Source organism: Topomyia yanbarensis, chromosome 3 (assembly GCF_030247195.1).
Source record: "Topomyia yanbarensis strain Yona2022 chromosome 3, ASM3024719v1, whole genome shotgun sequence".
Classification (NCBI taxonomy): Eukaryota; Metazoa; Arthropoda; class Insecta; order Diptera; family Culicidae; genus Topomyia; species Topomyia yanbarensis.
Genome location: NC_080672.1, coordinates 407,855,774 through 407,873,510, shown reverse-complemented (window position 1 = coordinate 407,873,510; position 17,737 = coordinate 407,855,774). Strand labels below are relative to the sequence as shown.

General features: G+C 36.6%; 1 protein-coding gene across 1 annotated transcript in view; it reads right to left on the bottom strand.

The window, feature by feature from the left end:
- The window catches only part of LOC131693908 (heparan sulfate 2-O-sulfotransferase pipe), a 584,932-nt gene extending 580,201 nt beyond the window's left edge, over positions 1–4,731 (bottom strand). Inside the window, exon 1 of the mRNA XM_058982173.1 lies at positions 4,512–4,731. Within this exon, the coding sequence (XP_058838156.1) occupies positions 4,512–4,555 (44 nt within the window). The 5' untranslated portion in view covers positions 4,556–4,731. The remainder of the gene's footprint in view (positions 1–4,511) is intronic.
- Between the last annotated feature and the right edge of the window lie 13,006 nt (positions 4,732–17,737).

Genomic DNA, 17,737 nt, shown 5'->3' with positions numbered 1-17,737 from the left:
ATTTGTAATGGAATTAGCGCTTCGACTTTATGTCATTCGAATGCGACACTAACTTAGTGACAGGGAAAGCTAGCGCCGGATGGACGCAATGCTTACTAACCACATTGTTTGCTTGCCACTGTGACAGGTAAAGGTGAGAAAGTTGAGTATTTGTGGCTAGTCTAAGGGTGGCGTTCCTCAGTAACAATTGAAATTTTATGAAAGTGTTATAGCCGCTCATAAAACTTAAATTGCACTTGTAGAAATTACTCACATTACTCCACGTGTTAAATTCGAAAGCAGGCTCTAGAGTAAAGTATCACAGTACCGCATACAGAAATATCGAAAATCATGACTAAGATCCTAAAATCATCAACTTGAATATACAACTCGTGAAAAAAGGTCAAAATTCGTGACTAAGACCCTGAAATCATGAACATGAATAACTCTACATATGACTAAAATATGTCGATAACGTGAATAGAAATTACGAAAATCATGACAAAGTTCCCGCAATCATTAACATAAATAAAATTAGGCGTATTTAGATTGTCGTCAAAAATCGCGACTGATGTCCTGAAATCATGATCCCGCCAGTTTGACAGAATAATTCGTTAGTAAACTCATGAATAAAATAGCAAAGTAACGTAATGAGAAATCAGAAAAATCGCGAATAAGCTCCCGAAAACATGAACATCATGCGACTGGCAGCTTTGTATTCTCAAATTATGAACATGAATCAGAACAAAAACTAAACGTATGAGGGGAAGAACAATAGTAACCCAACCAAACATTCGAATGTAACTCCATGTAGATATTTGGGGCGAACTGGTTTTTTGGAAACACAAAAGGTTCATGAATACAAGGTCACAATTTCAGGAACTTGGTCACGATTTACGTAAATCGTTCAGTTTGAAATCCGAAACACTAAAAACCATACTTTAAACAATAAGCTATTAATCAAAGAATGGGTTTTAACTTAAAAATTTTGCGGAAGTTTTCGGTTTCCTATAAAAATGAAAAAATATGCACTAGCTAATCAGTTCAATCAGTTATAATTATTTAATCAATCAAATCTTCTAATTTAATGTAAATTGAATTAATCAATTTAAATTAAACAAAGGCCTCCGCCCCCGGAATTAGTCTATTTTCAACTGCACGCCTGTTGCACGCCTGCAGAGCTGACAGTGAAAAGTCAATTCCCGTTCGCGTTTTTTTTTTGTGTGTGTCTCCGCGAGCAACAACGGTTCATTGATTTCGTTCATTTCAGGTGACACAATCAATCGCTCAGTTTTCCGTGTTGATCAGGTTGTAATCGAATTCGGCGGGGTGGCCTGGTGGTCGCGCTGCCAGGTGGGTAGGTGGTAGGTATCCTATCTGAAAAAGAACTTGCACCGTGCGATGATGCTTGCAACTGAAAAACTGTGATTTAAATTTGATTGCAGCCAACCAGCAGCGTGAACCTTTGAAACCAGTTTACCCGGGTGGGGACAGGTTCGTAGCACGGGAACCGGTAGGGTACAGGTTGTTAAATTTAAATTGAATGTAAATAAATTGAACAACGCGATTTTTTCATCTTCTCTCGAACGCTTTTCTATTTGACGCGGTTCGGAGCAGCAGAAAAACATATGACACAACTTGAATCGAAGGGCGGAGATGGAAATGGTTGGCTAATTTGAGCGATGGCTAAAATCGTGATTTATTTGTATTGTTTAGGAAAAGGGTGCTACCTAGTCCCGTTCAGCGATGAAACAATCTTCTCGAGCACCAACATCGGCTGACCCCTCGACCGGACCCGACATTCCGCATTTGTAAAAACTTGATCCACGCCTGAATAGGCGCTTAAATCGATCAATTAAAGTTTTATTGGCAACCGATTCATGCCCTCCTGGCCTATTGTGCCGCCGAGAAGCGGTCCAACAACCGTCTATCAAATGGAGATGACATTCGGAATGAACGGCTTGAAGCTAGACCGGAAAATAGTTTCGGGAATTGGGCTCGGTTGGCATTTTACTTGGAATGGTGCGCATTGTCGCGTCGTTTGTCGTCTGATTCTTTCCGCCTTTTCGCTGTTCTGTTCCGATCGGGTTGGCAAAAGGCACGACGAAACGGAAAGTGGAAATGATCTGCCTATAAGCGGAAGACACAATGGCCTCTGAATCCGAAGTCGCAGCATGTTGTCGTGTGTCTTTTCTGATAGCATAAGCGGGGGGAAATTGAATGCTTGATTGATTCATAGGCCGTTTTGTGCTGTCACAGGATGACGGCGTATTGGTTTTGGGAAGAAATGAATGGGTCTTCGATGGGAAAACGGAAGAGAAGTTGTCTGTTGTCTAGAATGCGTCAACGCTAGTTTGGATTTAGTTTACATGTAGCTATTACATCGACGTTCTGCGCCACGAACCGCGATCGTGGTTTTTGATCAATTTTCCCATCGTTTTACCGGTTAATGTGTAATTTCCAGAGCAGAAACAGTTCCAGCATGATGAGCACGCTTTTCGATGAAAAGACGTCGGTTTGCGTTTTCCTTTTCTGATTTAGGCACTGAAACCTCACACTTTTCAACCTGAAGTTGTGCCAACGTCGTCTTCATTTCGCCGCTCGGTCTGTCGGTAGGTAGGTTTGTGTACGAACGTGTTTGTACACATAGTCGTACATATTCATTAGTTTTAAGCAAACATAACCTAATCCTGCCGATTTACTTTCCCGATGCGTTATGGTTGTTGTCAGTTCGGAGAGAAGGTATAACATTGAAAGTGAAACACCTTAAAAAACCGCAAAAAAGTCAATAACGATACGAATGTCGTTTCTTTTGACCTTTTTTTCTGGCATAAGAGCATCTTCGTGCCATTTGTTTCCCTGTTTTTTGGTTTTTGCTGTTCGGCAGCAAACAAAAAAAAATACAAAAAAAAAACCGGCTTAAGTCGTCGGAAAGAGAAAGGTGATGCCTCACTTGTTGTGTTCCGTGCATCGTTGGGGATATTTGGGGTTTTTTTTCGGTCAGAGTCTTAACAAACAATTTCATTTCAATGAAATTTCCGGAAGTCGCGTCAATGGTTGGTTCAACAAGCAGTCGTGATTGTGCTTTGATTTAATCATTTTACGCACACAAATTAAAGCAAAGCTTTTGGATATGTCCGAGCTAGGAGTCTTGGTTGCAGCCTAACTATCGGAGCAGAAGTTTATAACTTTGCCGGACAAGCAAGAATTTCTTCACCTCATGTAACCGTTTGTGACCGAAGTCGTGTATCACTGGTAGCAAGATCAACATGTCACTGTTGCAGGGACCAATAACCAGTCTGTATACAAATCATTGTTGTGAAAGCACCAGTGAACGGCATGAGCACTATACTTTGGAAATGATTTAGCTTCGACTCACCCTCCTCTGCCCTCTGCACTACACAAGGCATCCTTATGACAATATAGGATGTACAATTGTCGAGTAAATCCATAAGATGTATTTTGGTTTGAGACCCCAGGTCATGTCAAAAGTAAGAATGATGGAGAATGTGGTAATTTTTCACTCATTACTCCAATTGTACAATATAGGTAAATAAGTATACCAATGGAAAGCTAGAGATCATAGCTAATAACTGGTGGTTATTTTTTTCAGAGAAATACACCGAGACGAAAATATGTATTTTCCTGCCACGAAGCTCCCATCGATGTTTAAATGCTTTTATTTTTCTAGTAGTAATAATTTCAGCGTAAAATTTTCTATGACCTGATCAGTCTCCATATTGAGACAAATCAGACAAAACCGCTCTCAATTGTTGCATTTTAAATGATACTCATTTAAAAGGCAACACCTTCCAATTATACCGCTTCTAATTGTTCCAAACATTCCTGTTTTTTGTTCACCCAACTAAATCGCCCTCCATAAAGGGATTGTTTCGTTTTAATTGAAAACAAAGCAATGGAATGGGCTCCCAAATTGGCCGTATTCGTGTACCTAAGACCCCTTCGCACCACTTCCCTTCTTCAATCTTACAGCAACTAAAAGTAAAAGTTTTCAACTCAAACACTATACCTCTTCTCCCCCTCCCCGACAGACCCCTATCGACTATTGAATGCGCAATAGCGCTCGTGAGTAAACACTCCCCGCGGTTGGTTTGCTGTTTCCTACCGACCAAACCAAAATCGTGAACAGATGCCGGGCACGCAAATCGACGCAACAAATATAGTCTTACCTGTCTAAAACCGTGCAAATGGAATGAAAATTGAACTCGAAAAGAGAACCCCCCAACGAGCTGAATGGGAAGAAGGAAAAAAAAGCAAATGTGGATGAATAAGCCGTCTCTTCTGCTTCCCCCCAGCAAGACGTTGATCATCGCTGCGTGTTTTAGTTTCTGTGGCTTCAAACCAGAAGCTGTCCAAGAAGTGTGCGTTTGCAGAAATTGTGTTTCACAAAATTCAATTTAAATCTACGTTTCAAAAGTTCGAATGGCACTTTCACTTAGCATTGCCGGCACCTGCTGGAAACCGCAATAAACTCTATTTTCCTAGGACAAACAAAAAGTTAGTAAACTTACCTTTTTGGGAACGCCATTCTACGGTATCTGAGCAGGACATCCATCCTGGTGGACGAGGACGGGCGAACGGACGGTCGGACGAGGACTTCACTTCAAGCACTTTGCACTAACTAATTTTCTTCGCGTACACTGAACTAGATTAGCACATCCACTTGGCGACCGGTCGATGCGATAGAACAGCTTGCAGTCGCTGTTTGTGGCTTACGGAGACAAACTGGTTTTTATTATCTAGAAAGTGAAAGAAATGGAAATTTTATAAATATGTCGAATTTAGAGATCAACAAATCGTTCATTTTGCTTTTCTAATATAACGAAAACCGATAAATTAGTCCGAAATTTCATTTTTCGAGGTGCTAAAGCATTTGCATCCGCTTTGGAAATGCCGAATTTCCATTTTTAGGCACCACAATCAGTGGTGGATCCAGAAGGAGGATCCAGGGGGTCCGGACCCCCTCATCCGAAGTTTTTTAAGTTGATGAGAAATTTTTAATTAGTTTCTGTTTTAAATTAGTTCTAAACGTGAAATCATTCCAAACCACATTGGACCACATAAACTTATTTGAATTAAATGAGGTTATTACATATTACGTATTGTACAATGAACATTTCAGAATCAAAATTTCAGACCCCCTCCAAAGATTTTTGTTCTGGATCAGCCCCTCACACCAATGGATATATACCATTAATCTTTAGTTCTTGTTTTACAAATTAGATATAGAATTTGTATTTATTAGAATCCGACACAAACTTAGAGTTAGGACTAAGCTAGTGCTGGGTTGACGCTAGCTCCTAAAAAGGAGACACAATTTGTGGTCCTGAGCAATTTTTAGAGCTTGCTTCAATCCTGCGCTTGCTTAGTTCTGACACTAAGTTAGAGTCGGATTCTGGTGAGATGAAGGCGAAATGCAAACTTCATAACAAATTTAGTAGGTTTTGTACATTTCTCGTGCAGAAGTGGTTTGACCCAATTTTCTCCTTAGTGCAAAAAATGGGTTTCACCTATTTTTTCAAAATTTTATGACCAAAATATCAATACAGAATTGATCAATTTTATTTAAAACTACTTGATCCATTAAATAAACACATGTACTAGTAGTAGCACTGTTACCAATTTAGGTTCCTATGTAGTAGCAAGATGCCACCTATGATAAGGGAAAATAATTATTATAAGTATTCTTCTTTTTTTAAACAAAACTTTCCTAGTCGAATAAGTTTGTTGTGCTTAGCTAAGTAAACAAATATAGCAGGACGAAGCTTCGTAAAATAGGCATGAAATTCACTAAAATATACATGAATAGAACAGAACAAGTAACATAAAGTTAATACACTTTATTAGAAATTTCTTTAGGCATCCCCTTGGATCCTTTTTTGATTCATATGTGATCGATCCTTAAAATGTAGAGATAGCGAGTTTATTTATTCCACAAACATATGTTTTCAAAGTTTCTGCAGCTTTTCAAAATAAGTAAAAAATCAAATAAAGTTATTGTCAAAAACGTTTCTTAGCCTATAAATAATGGCGGTGGAAAAAGTTTAAAAGCTTGCTGCGCGTGAAAAAAGCGACTATTGGCGTCGGTTTGTCGATGGTTCATCGAGGAACACACAGAAGAACTCTCTACGTAACGAATTATAGCGAGGAATATTCGACGCGATGGGTTTCTAATTCAAGGAAGATATGCCTAGATTCTTACGGTATACAGAAAATGGCGTGCCGATGTGTCGCCGGGAAACTACGGGATTGACTCACCTTTTTCGATGATGAAATTCTCAGTTGCTGCTCTGTCATATATGAATAGTGCTCCTGGGCCAGACGGAATAAAATTCAGCTTTTTGAAAGACCTGCCTGAACCTGCGAAGAGACGTTTGTTGAATTTTTTCAATATGTTTCTTGTGCAGAACATTGTGAACAAATAACTGAAGGCGAGTGGGACTGATTGCTATCTGTATGCCGGGAAAACCCGCTTCCGACCACAATTCGTATCGGCCGATGGAAATGTGTTCCAGAAAGTGAACTTAGTTTAAATTTGAACTTTTCACTAAAACGAAATAACTTGTTGAATAAGGTTGTTGTACTTTGAATGGCTCTTCTTCTCGTTTCAATAGCAGCGAGGGTGGTTCTAATTTTAGCAATATCTAAAAGGGACTACTTCAACAAAGTTGAAAAAGCAACATTTTAGACATATTTGCTTCAGACATACAAGCGCTACCTTTCACACTTTCCATTTCACAAGAAATCAAAATTAGGCCTCTTTAATCAACGGTTTTATTCGTATAAATTTTGTAGTTTTGCTTTACACTGAGGTAAACTTCCGATAACCTTTTAAATTATTTAAGGGCGTATAACTTGTTCCAATACACCAAATACTAAACTATTTTAGATTCTAAGTCATGAGAACTTTTATATAAAAATATAATCTCAATTTTCGATTAGAGCACTTAATATTTTTTATATAGTGCAATATTTATCCAATAAAAAGTATATTATTTGTGATAAGTATGAATCTCCGGCTCAGAATTTTAAAGCAATCTGTTCTCCTTCAAAACATTGTAAAATATTGCGAAACCCATTTTAGCGAAAAATGAAAACTGCAAAAGTTATGTAAATAAAACCATTGCGCCTTTTTTAAACAAGTGAAACTTACCAAGTTAGTATCTTCAGAAGATATACAGATATACAACTTTGTCATAGACACCGTATTTCTATCTCGTTCCATTGAAAAAATGATAACAGAGCCGCCCTAGCGACTGACTTTCGAACTAATTTGAAATGATCAAAGGAAGCGCTAGATACTATGCAACAACTTTGCCAAAGACACTATAGCTCTATAACGAAAGATAAGGAAAGTACGTGTGAATTGTGGGTTACCCACTTTTGGACGCTTGCTACTGACAGGTACCATCATTTTTTGTATAGCATTATTTCGTATTATAAATTTTATTTTAGATAATCTCGCTGCATCTCTTCATTGCGCCAAAAAATGTTTTTTTCTGCTCGACTGTTGCGTAACCCATTAACACGAAAACAACATTGACCTTATACTGATTGAGCTAATGAATTTTGTTTTGTTTCAAGTGTGTCAGTAACGACATATTGACTATCTGGTTCGTGGCAGTCATGCACTTGTGTATACATACCAAGTATAATAAGAATGCTATGGACATTTCCAAAATATATTGAACATAACCAGCCACGGAATCATAGTTTGGAGAAATGAGAAAGACATAATTGTTTATTTATGACAAAATATACCACTTTGCGCCGAAGATACATTATCTCTACCTGTCTCAGTGATAACCAAACAATGTAAATATATTATGTATTAACACTATACAGTAATATGCAAAACTGCTTTTAATCAAATTTGATTTATTTGAGAGACAAAAAAGCGTTCTCCATTTTTTTTTGAATATTAAAGACAAAAGTACCACCTTCCAAATGCAATTTAAATTATCTATTTTCGTTTACCCCCTTTGAGATATCAACATTTGAAAAGGGCGTATTTTCTGTGAAAATCATGTATAACTTTTGAACAAGGCAAGATAAAAACTTTCAGCAAAGTTTCCTTCTAATTATGCTCTTGAAAAAAGCGCATTAAAAAATTGTACAAACAGAACTGTTTTTTGAGATACACCCTATGTTATGTTATGGAAATCACTCTAAAATGAAAACGGCTGAAGATACAAAGTTGTCATCTTCAACAAAATTGTTTAGAAATTATTGCTCTTAAAAATTTCCAGAATAAAGCATCATTTCATCTCAACTGCAATTTGAAATCATTTTTGTAACTTAGATGTTTTCAGGAACACCCTAAAACCGCTTCAGCCAAAAGAAGCAGTTTGTCACGCACAATAAATGTTTCCAAGATATCAAATATCTTAATCGAAAGATGAAAGCGTGAACAACTGTTTCCTGCTAATTTCGCTTGCTGGACCACTGTGCAATGCTATTACTAAGCATTGCGTTTATGCAACCCGTGACACATGCAGAAATTCCATAAACGCGCGTGGCTTCCAGCATAGACTGGAAGGACACATTGTCAAAAGTACCCTCAATATCTAGGAATACACCTAAGCTAGACTGCCGTTATAAGCATATTTGTCCCATGTTCTATGGGATTCTTTATATACATGGGGCAATTATGCGTAGAACGGCAGTAGACTGCTTAGGTGAAAAAGCCTTTTCAATGTTGTAAACAACATCGTGAAGCAGAGTGGTCGTGGATTTCCCACACTGATATGCATGCAGCATTTTGTGCAGTGGATATTCAATTAAACTAACGTTCCTGATGTGATGAATTTGTGACAAAATTTGAGATCATTTTTCTCTGTTTTAAACCCGTTTAAATTTACTCTGGGAAAACACTAATAATTTATATTATGCATTATTCAGAAAGTGCTGGATTTTTCCTTCAAAACGGGGACTGTAAGTACCCGTTCAGAAATTATACATTTTTATTTCTAGCCCTCCTGAAGTCGCGTGAATGGCTCACTGAAAGAGTAGGCACTGGTGTTCAAACATGCTTTCGCTTGATATTCTGAATGGCAAACATAGTCTAAAATAAACGACATAACTCTTCTATAGGCTGCTACGGATTCATTTTTTTCTGTTCGGAGCTTTGGTTCCGGAGTTACGGGTGAAGAGTGCGTTAATGCAGTAAATTCCCAAACGTTTCCAGCATGAAAGCGAATGAAAATAAAGAAATGAGTGCAAATTTACTTGGATGCTTAGGTCCAGATCTCTAATGACCCTTCATAGTCGCTTTGACCATATTGACCTCATATGACAATTTCTGGTGATGCGGTGAAACTTGTCAAGTCCGTAAATTATTGCTGCACCTATTTCTTAGGGAACATTTGACTGATTTGTACAGTTTTAAATGAAAGGTACAATACTCCAATAGATTGCTATTAAATTTAATTCCGTTCAGATTTTCGATTGCGGAGTTACTCGTTGATTAGTACAGGGATAGGTTCAGAATCTTAAATTGAATGTTTAATTGCATGTCTGGACCACTGAAGGACAACCAAAGTCTCGTTGACCGTAAATCCCTAAATCCGGGATTTTCACATCGGTTTCGCGGGGACAGTTTGACCAATCGTTGCAATTCTTGCCTCAAACTATGCTGCTATAATATCTTAAAAGGCAGCTGTGACATTTCTCACGGATGGTTCTTATAGGTTGAAGAATATGGGCTGAGTTGTTTGGTTCCACAAGATATTGCCATATAAAACAAGAACAGATATTTTTCAAGGTGAAGGAGGAGCTGAGTAGTATGTGAAATTCCACAAATCGTATTAGTATTATTAAACGTCTTTAAAAGACCGGAAAAGTTGAGATTTTTATGCCATATAAAAAATGGTTTTCCTGCAACTGGCTGATTGGGCAATGTTTATTGCTTTTCTCGTACAAATTTCTCAGAAACGGCAGGGTCAATACTAGCAATAATCGGCTCAAATAAAGCATTTTATTTAAATCAGACTTCTGGTTCCGGAGATACGTTATTAAAGAGTGTGATCATACATAAAACAGTGTTACACACTATATTAATCGGTTTTATACACATTTTTAAACAATGCAAAGCTGTTTGACAAAAAATACCGAACATTGCTGTGCTTCGACCATATATATTTTTTATTATAGAGGTTTTAACCTTAATGTCATTCGCTTCTTTGTAGGGTTAAAGGAAATTCATTTAGAAAAATCTTTAACCAAATGTGCGGAGTTGGGATCCGAATCTAGTTGAGCTGTGTACAAAGCAAATGATTTACGAAGAAATTGGCGTTTATCGTATAGATATAGTACGTCTGGATAGGATTCTACGGGAATCAGAATTTTTGACTTAATCGATTATTAAAAAATGGCCACTTAGTAGGATTGAAAATCGAGCAAAATTTAAAAAAGTGACGCAAATGACTATTTTGGTGTACATTTGAGTGCGGCGTTAGCGTAAATAGCGTTTGCAAATAAGGTTGCATTTTAAAGTCAATAATATTGAAATAAATGTTCAAAATCAGTTTCATTACGGCCAATTACGAAAGCGTCAACTATAGAAGCTCAGCATCTTCTAGAAAGTTTGATAACATGATACAACGCATATTTAAAAAAAAGTTTGATGATGAACCCCCTAAAACAAATTAAAACAATTTATTAAGCATAAATGAGAATGATATTAAAAAAAAAACTGTTCAAGACATTTACTAAATATCAATCAATCTCATTTTCTTAAATATACATTTTAATAGTACGTTTAAGAGACTAATACCCCGGATAAAAATATGTTTTTTCATTGTTCTAAACAACTTCATAGACGGTCAAACAAATGTAAGTGTTATCGTAAACTTTAACATTAGTACAATTTGTTTTATAGGATTTTTCTCTTGCAAATACCCCATATATCTCAATACCTTGAATACATAGACCATTCATGTCTTCGAGAAAGTTATTTCTAATATCATGCTCAAAAACTTTACTGAAGGCACTATGTCTGCAACGCTTGTTGATGAAATGATTCTCCATTACAATTTCTAGAAGGATTAATTACCAATGTTATTTTTTTCGAAAGATGCGATGTATCATATTATAAAACTTTCTAGAAGACACGCGATATCATCTAGACCGTAAAATAGATTTTTATCATTTATATCAGTGTTATTGGCTTTAAAAGTTCATTACTTGAGATCCCGACCGTGTATACACAATCTAATTGCGCCATTCAACTCAGTACTCAAATATACAACAAAAATAGTCACCAACGTCACTTCTTTTTTTTGTTTAATTTTTAATCCCATTTTTATAATCGATAATATGAAAAATCTTCAAATATTCCTCAAAACCTACCCGTACCAGAGCTAAACGGAAAACGCCAATTTTCATCAATTTCCTTCTACTTTTCGAAAAGCAATATGCAACCACAGCACACTTTAAGTTGTTTTTTTTTTATCGAATAGTATTGTTGAAGTGGGCTGTAAATTGCTTTGATTTGTAGGTTTAGATTACTGATGTCATCTTCGATGGAACCGGAAACTTCCGCAAATTAGTCAAGTTTTTGCCTTAAATTCACATCTAAAGGCTGCCCCACATCAAATTGCATCACGGAAAAAACGCTGTTGAAAATAACCCATTGGGTATTTTCTCTTGAAAATTTGGGTAGGAGTAGTTTAGAGTATTGTTTACAATATCTTTTTATTGCTGTCAGTTTTTCTTAAATTTGAAAAATGGCGTCACACGAAAAGCAACGTTGCAACGCAACGAATTCTCGACAAACATATGATTAAGGCGTAAAAGCCAACTGTCAAAATTCTCTTTGAATGGAAATTCCGGAGAAACCGTTATAGGCCAAACACAGTTCATATTACTCTGAGCATCGAACGGAAGGATAAATGCAGTCAGAATAGAAACCTGTAGTGAAAGCGTTTAAGCGTAATCACAATGCTTCGGCCAAAAAGTTGAATCCGTCCAAGTCTTTCGTTCAGAATTCCAAGGACCGGAAGGGACTGCATACTTACAAAGTACAGAAGGATCCAAATCGTGACGAACGGTAAAATACGGTGTGAAAGTCACGGGCCCGGAAACTGTACACCCAGATGCTGACGAAACCTCATTGTCTCATCATGGATGATGAGACGTTCGTCAAGGCGGAATTCCGGCAACTTCCAGGGCTGCTGTTATTCACCGTCCAGCACAACTTTGATGTTCTGGAGGAAGTAAGGAAGCAGAAACTTCCAAAGTTTGCCGATAAACACATGTTTTGGCAAGCGATCTGCTCATGTAGCAAACAGAGTGCGCCGTTCGTGACTACCGGGACTGTAAACGGGAAGATCTACCTCAAGGAGTGTCTATAGAAGCGTTTGCTTCCTCTGTTGAAGCAACACGAGGGCCCTACGATCTTCGAACCGGATTTAGCTTCGCGCCACTATTCAAATGTTGTCCTGGAGTGGTACGAAGCCAACAGGGTCACATTCGTACCCAAGGACATAACCCCTCCGGAACATAGGCCCATCGAAAAATACTCGGCAATTATGAAGCAGGCACTACGGAAGCATTCCAAGGAAGTCAAATCTGAGGAAGACATGAAGAAAAATTGGGTTTCCGTCCAGAGCAAGCTACAGCCAGATGTTGTACAGAACCTAATGAGTGGAGTTAAGCGTAAGGTGCGAGAGTTTGGTTATAGCATTAAATGCAATGAATATGCCAAAAGCTTATATTTTATTGTCTGAAAGTTTGAAGAGGATCGGTCTGCTAGGTAATTTTTAACGGCGTTTTTTCCGTGCTGCAATTTGATGTGGCAGGGTCCCGATCCCCTGGTTTCAAGCGATGTTTCGGTGTCGACACATAGTATCTCAAGATCTTGGCTGTCGATCCATTGTATGTATGTGCAAATCGTACTGAATATATAATATACATTTCCATCATTGTATTGAACATAACCAGCCACGGAATCGTAGTTTGGATAAATGAGAAAGGCACAATTGCACCACTAGGTGGATTAAAACAGGTTTTATTACTCAACATTTATTATTAAAAAAAATTTATTAGGAATTTTGAGATTGTACTAAAACTAAACAACTTAGCCCTATTGGCGATTCTACGTTGAAACCGCTCGCAGATAGCGCTGGAGGCAAAGTGTTGCTGATTTGATTCTGCTCTGTCATAGTGCATATATTTTCTGTAAACATTGGTAAAAAAATAACTTTTAACGACCAAATCATCGATCAATTTGTTGATAATTGTTTATGAAAATGAAGGAAAATTATCATTTACATCTTGCAAAAAGGGTGTAAAACATAGTGGTTTCTAATATTATTCGCATAGCTATATGTGTGCTGTTCCGAAATGTAATTTGTTGAGCACCGTAGCCGCCGCAACATCATTTCCCGTTCCTCCTTAGTTATGCTAAACCTTCATGAGATGGTGTAAATTAATGAAACTCTCTAGATCACGCGAGGAAAGAATATATCCGGCTAATAGGAAAGTGTCAGCTTTGTATCATACACAGCCGATCCTTCTCTCTGATAGTCTTCACTGAATCTCCTACGTAGCCCAAAATATGAAGGAGTTTGACATTGGTACTGATTGGGTCTCGGTTTCGAGTTGAAACTTCATTTTTGGAATGATTTTTTGTAACCAAATGTATGAGCCAAATAGTTGCAAATGGCTGTAATTTCAGAATAGTTGCAAATAAAACTAAATTTCTTACTCGTTTCATTCATATTTTGGCAGTGGTAAGCTTTTCCTTGAAGAAAATGAAGTTTTGTTGTAAGCTACGACTCACTTGCGGTTGACAAACTGTCACTTTTCCAGTTCATGAGCTGAATAATAGGTGTCGCATGACTAATTTTGGTTTTGCTGCAAATCGCCAATTAAGTCTTTGGAAACGTTTTCGTAGTTTGTGAACCCCTATTTCTGTTAAAACAACAGTTAGGGTGGTTCAAATTTGAACAAAATCAAAAAAAATTAACTTTCTAATCATTCTAGCTAGAGTCAAACGATCTTTAGCGAAATTGTAGAATGACAAATTTTATAAAATTTTGCTGAAAGCATGTAAGCTCTATCTGTCATTTTTTTTTTTCATTTTTCAACAAATTTAAAATCAGAGGCTAGGGTGTTCCTTTGTGTTCCTTAGAAAAAAGTTTTATCAAATAATTGTTGCGTGATTGATTTAAAACTGAGGTAGTCTCCATACGGATTGTTTCCGCCAAAAATGGGATTCTTTGGAATACCAATATCATTAATAGGGGCAAACGAAAGATAATTCATTTACAATTACATATAAGAATATGATTTGAGTTATAATTGAGCAAAAATTGGCTAATGCGACATTTTTTTTTAAATTTCACAAAATGGATTTCAAAAAATCTGTTTTTGATATCATAAGTACTTATATTTGTTGTTCGACTGTGATGATTTTTGCTATATAGTTGGCTTTCTAAATCTTGTATATATAAATCTAACGACTTGGTTTTGAATTATCCAACGTTTCGGCCGTTTTTGGCGCTCTTTTTACAAGGAAAACATCTGTCTGTCGCTTTTATTACGGAAAAAGGGTCCCTAACAAAAGCGACAGACAAATATTTTCCATGAGAAAATACGACTAAAACGGCCGAAACGTCGGATAATTCAAAACCAAATCGTTTGATTTATATATACAATATTTAGAAAGCCAACTATAAGTACTTATATCTTTTGAATAAAAGAAGCTAGAGTATTAGAAGAAAATGTTCAAAAACTATGAAATACATCTGAAAGATAGTTTAGAAAAAAATGAAAACTGATAAGGTTACATTAAAATTTTTGTTTTTCTGAATTAACCCTTGATAGTAGGTTTAAATTACTTTCACGGTGGACAATATGAAAGATATAATTTCGTTTTCATAATAAAGTTTAATAGTGTCATAATAGTGCGTAGGGTGATTCCAAATTTATTAAAATTAGAAAATTAAGTTTTTAATGGTTCGAGATAGAGTTTTGCTGTCTTCCAGAAAATTGAAGAAAAGAAAATTTTAAGAAACTTTCTCGGAATCACTGGAACTCTATGTCTTGTACTTTTCATTTTACAAGAAACTTACCGAAAATAATCAGGGTGTTTCTTAAAAAATGGTTTTCTTTATATAACTTTGGCAGTTTTTATTATTTATTAAGATGAAATACTTTCAGATATTTTGAAGGAGAACAATTTGTCTTAATATACTGCACTTCTACCTTCTTTCGTTAGAAGGTTATATGTACTATTTACTGAAAATAAACAATTTTTTGAGTACCTAAATATTGTAAGATATAAAAAAATTGAAATTGTTTAGTGATATTTGCTACAAAGTATGCTATTTCATATTGAAGCAACGGCATTTAATGTTAAGTACACTAATCAAAGATAGTGCCATTTGAAAAAGTTTTATTTTTTATATAAAAGTTCTCAAAACTTTGAAACCAAAAAAATGTAGTAGTTGGTGTTGCGCCCTAAAATAATCTTAAAGTTGTCCAAAGCGAATCCAACTGGAAAAACTGCTCAGCAGCTGAACAGAGTAAACGATTCATAATACCAGGTAATAAAGTAACTTAAAACTTCTCAGCTTATCTAAGAAGGATTTCAGCACTTATACTAGGTTAATAACTAGACACTGTGGTAGCAATCATCACATGAAGATAATGGGAGGCTTCAAGATGACACTTGTTGTTTTTGCAATAGTGATAGAGAATTTTCGGAACATTTATTGTGCAATTGTCCTGCACTATTTACAAAAAGGTACAAATTTTTCGAATTGGGCTAACTGTACTATCGAGAACCTGGTCAATCTCTCCTAAAAAGGTAGTCAATTTCATACGATATATAATACCTGATTGAAAAAATTCTACAAAAATCCAGGAACAGCGGTTACTCTAACAAATAGTAACTAGGTGAGCTGGTAATCAAATATTAAACAGGGGATATACCACAATAGATCAAAACACTGGTCGCAGTGGTTAATGTACCCAACCAAGAAAAAAGGGTACTTTAGTGTAAAATAAAAACTACAAAGTTATAGTAATAAAACCGTTTTTTTTTTCAAGGAACACCCTAAAGTTTACATTTGGATTTCTCGCGCAATGGAAAGTATAAAAGCTAGAGTTTGCGTGTCTTTAGAACATTTGTCTAAAATGTCTTGTTCTACAACTACATCGAAGACAGTCAAGCTCATAAACAAGTTCAATTTAAAATATTTGTAAAATTAGAACCACCCTAGCTTTCGTGTGATCGAAAAGAAGGGGCGTACAAAGTACTACAACTTGCCTGAACATATTGTAAGGCTAAATCATTTACTTTGATTTGAAATTGTGGATACGTAGCTTTGTGGAAAAGGTGCATTCAAAAGCCACAATTCTACATTCCGTAGCAGAACAGAGCCTCCTTTTCGTTCACGTATATGAGAATGTCAAATTGACATAGCAGATTACCGAAGCATAACCTCCCTCAGTACACGCTCCAAGTTGTTCAGCCATGTGTTCATCCGAACCTCACTCAATTCCAATTCCAGAGTGGCTAAAGTTAAGTCGTGTTGGCCATACTCTATCTGTCAGACTGGGAAATAACATATTAACATAACTTTATATATTTATTGGATGAGCCCCAAGGTAGCAATCTTGGGCCCATGTTATACTTCTTGTACTTTAACGAAGTTTGCAATGTCGCCCAACCAGGATGCAACCTGCAGATGACCTTAAACTGTTTCTCATTGTACGATCTGAATTGGATTAAATTGAATTTCATCGACAAATCCAATTTTGCGTAGTAGTATCTCTGGAAAATTACTTGAAGAAGTATTAGCTTTCAATAACCCTTCCTCATTTCCACATTACTATACAAGGTAACTCTTGGTATTATCTATTGAATATTTAAAGGGATTGCTGATTTATACTGTCTGAGAACAGAGTTCCGAAGTAGGGACATACTCGAGAGAGCTTGAAAGAAGCAAAAATTTTAGCTCCTCTGGTACCGTCATGTCTCGATTGTTTGCTTCATCACTCATTCGTTCGGTGCAGTGCAGTTATTTAATTATTTTTCTTTAGTTGCAATCTTTATATACTGGTTCTCAGTGACAATTAATCGTATCTCAGTTCCTTATGTAGTTCTAAAAATTTGCGAAATCACTAAAATCATACTCCAAATTGTCGCGAAATTCTAGTTGATTTAATTGGAAATCACTCTTTATAGTCCCTTCGAGGATCTTAAGAATTTTAGAGCATGTATACCATCAAAACTTTACAGCTGTTTGAGGTAGAAAATACAACGTCTTACTAGAATTAGTTTCAACAATCCCATCCGAATGCAGAATCGGCAAAAACTTCCAAATGATAGGTCCCATTGAAATCTGTACAACTACCAAAAATAAAAACTAGTCATTTTCGGGAACTTACTTTATGCTTTTCTTTTCTGGTTTGAATTTGTGCCTGTACTTGCTTCAGAACATTCTCACTTCACTTTGACACAAGAAAAATCTCACTTCCACCAAAATAATTCGGCTAAATGATCAGCGCAACCTTGAAAAGCTTTTCCGGTACACTGACCATGTCACTTATCGCTGGCCTAGTGATCACTTTTTGGATTCAATTCTCCAGAACTTTCCAACCTCCCGCACTTGTGACTAATTTTATCCTTCGACCTGTGCATTAAATGTACCGGTTCGCAGTTCACTTCATACCGAAAACTCGTGGTCAGAGTAGAATCCTGGCTGGGATTTGCAGCGCCCCCAGT